The sequence below is a fragment of the Apaloderma vittatum genome, unplaced genomic scaffold (genome assembly GCF_000703405.1).
Source record: "Apaloderma vittatum isolate BGI_N311 unplaced genomic scaffold, ASM70340v1 scaffold29981, whole genome shotgun sequence".
In the NCBI taxonomy this organism is placed as follows: Eukaryota; Metazoa; Chordata; class Aves; order Trogoniformes; family Trogonidae; genus Apaloderma; species Apaloderma vittatum.
In genome coordinates, this window is record NW_009698982.1 from 3,874 (window position 1) to 5,066 (window position 1,193).

Below are 1,193 nucleotides of genomic sequence, written 5' to 3' on the forward strand. Positions count from 1 at the left end.
GCCCCTCCCCTGCCGTTACCGTGCACTGATTGTCTAGCCGAACCGGGCTACAGTCTGCAGTTTGAAAAGTGGACCCCCCGCCTCCCTGTTCTGGAGGAGCTTCAGTCACAGAAGCGCTTGCGGGGCACCGTCCGAGCTCGGTTCGAGCGGCGAATCTCCTGCTTGGCATCGCGGCACCGCTGGCAGATGAAAACCTCAGGCACGTTGGATTTGCGGATCTTGGCACAAGAGAGGTGGATCCAGGTAGCGCATTCGTTACATTCGATCATGGGCCTCCCCGCGAAGGGCTTGAGGCAGAAGCAAGTGATCAGATCCCAGGCATCGTCATCTGGTCAGGGAGAGAGACAACGGTCAGAAACCACCTTACCAGCTGTGGCCAGACGAGCCAGCTCCACTAGTGTTAAACAGGATAGTTGTCCCCCCAACTCACCTTCTGATTTGGTGTTGGGAGCTGCCACAAATTCGACTGCTGAAGTTGCAGAAGATGAGGGTTGAGAAAAAAAGAAAAGAGAGAGAAAAAAAATAAAGACCAGATAAGAAAGGAGGCCCCACATCCCACTTCAGACATGTTTCAGGTCTGTACTGCTCGCTTTGCACAACAGAGCTGCCACAGCTCCTGAAGAAGGCTCAGGTGGCTCCAGCTGAGGGAGGGACAGCATTTGGCACTGGCTGCAGCTCAACAGGGCCCTCTGCTCTCCCTCAGACACTCACCGCTAAGCTGGGAGCTCCCTCTGCTTGCATCTTCCCCTTCGCTTTGGTCCAAGGTACTACAAGAACTGGGGCTCTTCCTCCCTCCAGAGGAAGAGTCTTGCTCCTGTAGCTGAGGATCATCTCCTGATGGCTTCTCAGTCCCCTGTGCTTCATGCATCCAGTCTTTCTCCTCCTTCATCAGCTTCTCCAGGAGGGAGTTGGGCTGGGTGTCTCCAGCTGGGTTGAGAGAAGGCTCCAAGTGCTGCTCTTTCACGGGTGGCAGCTGTCCCTCCAGTGCAGCCAGCTCCTTCACCCCAACCTGCTCTGCCTCAAAGCTCTTTCCCCCACTCAGCAGCACCTTCTTTTCCACCTCCTGCTCCAAAATAAGTTTCTTTGCTGGCGGTTTCTTCCGTTTGGTTTGCTGGGGCCGGACATCATAGAAGCTGGTGGGGAAGGCAGGGCAGCTCAGGAGCAGGCTGTTGTCCACAGCCACACTGGCCCCA

The 1,193-nt window shown here is 55.9% G+C and overlaps 1 protein-coding gene across 1 annotated transcript in view; it reads right to left on the reverse strand.

The window, feature by feature from the left end:
- Positions 1-101: 101 nt before the first annotated feature.
- Positions 102-1,193, reverse strand: part of LOC104280542 (PHD finger protein 13-like) — a gene marked incomplete at its 5' end in the record, with an annotated part of 1,506 nt that continues 414 nt past the window's right edge. Inside the window, 3 exons of the mRNA XM_009878216.1 lie at positions 102-328; positions 431-469; positions 712-1,111. Of these exons, the coding sequence (XP_009876518.1) occupies positions 102-328; positions 431-469; positions 712-1,111 (666 nt within the window). The remainder of the gene's footprint in view (positions 329-430; positions 470-711; positions 1,112-1,193) is intronic.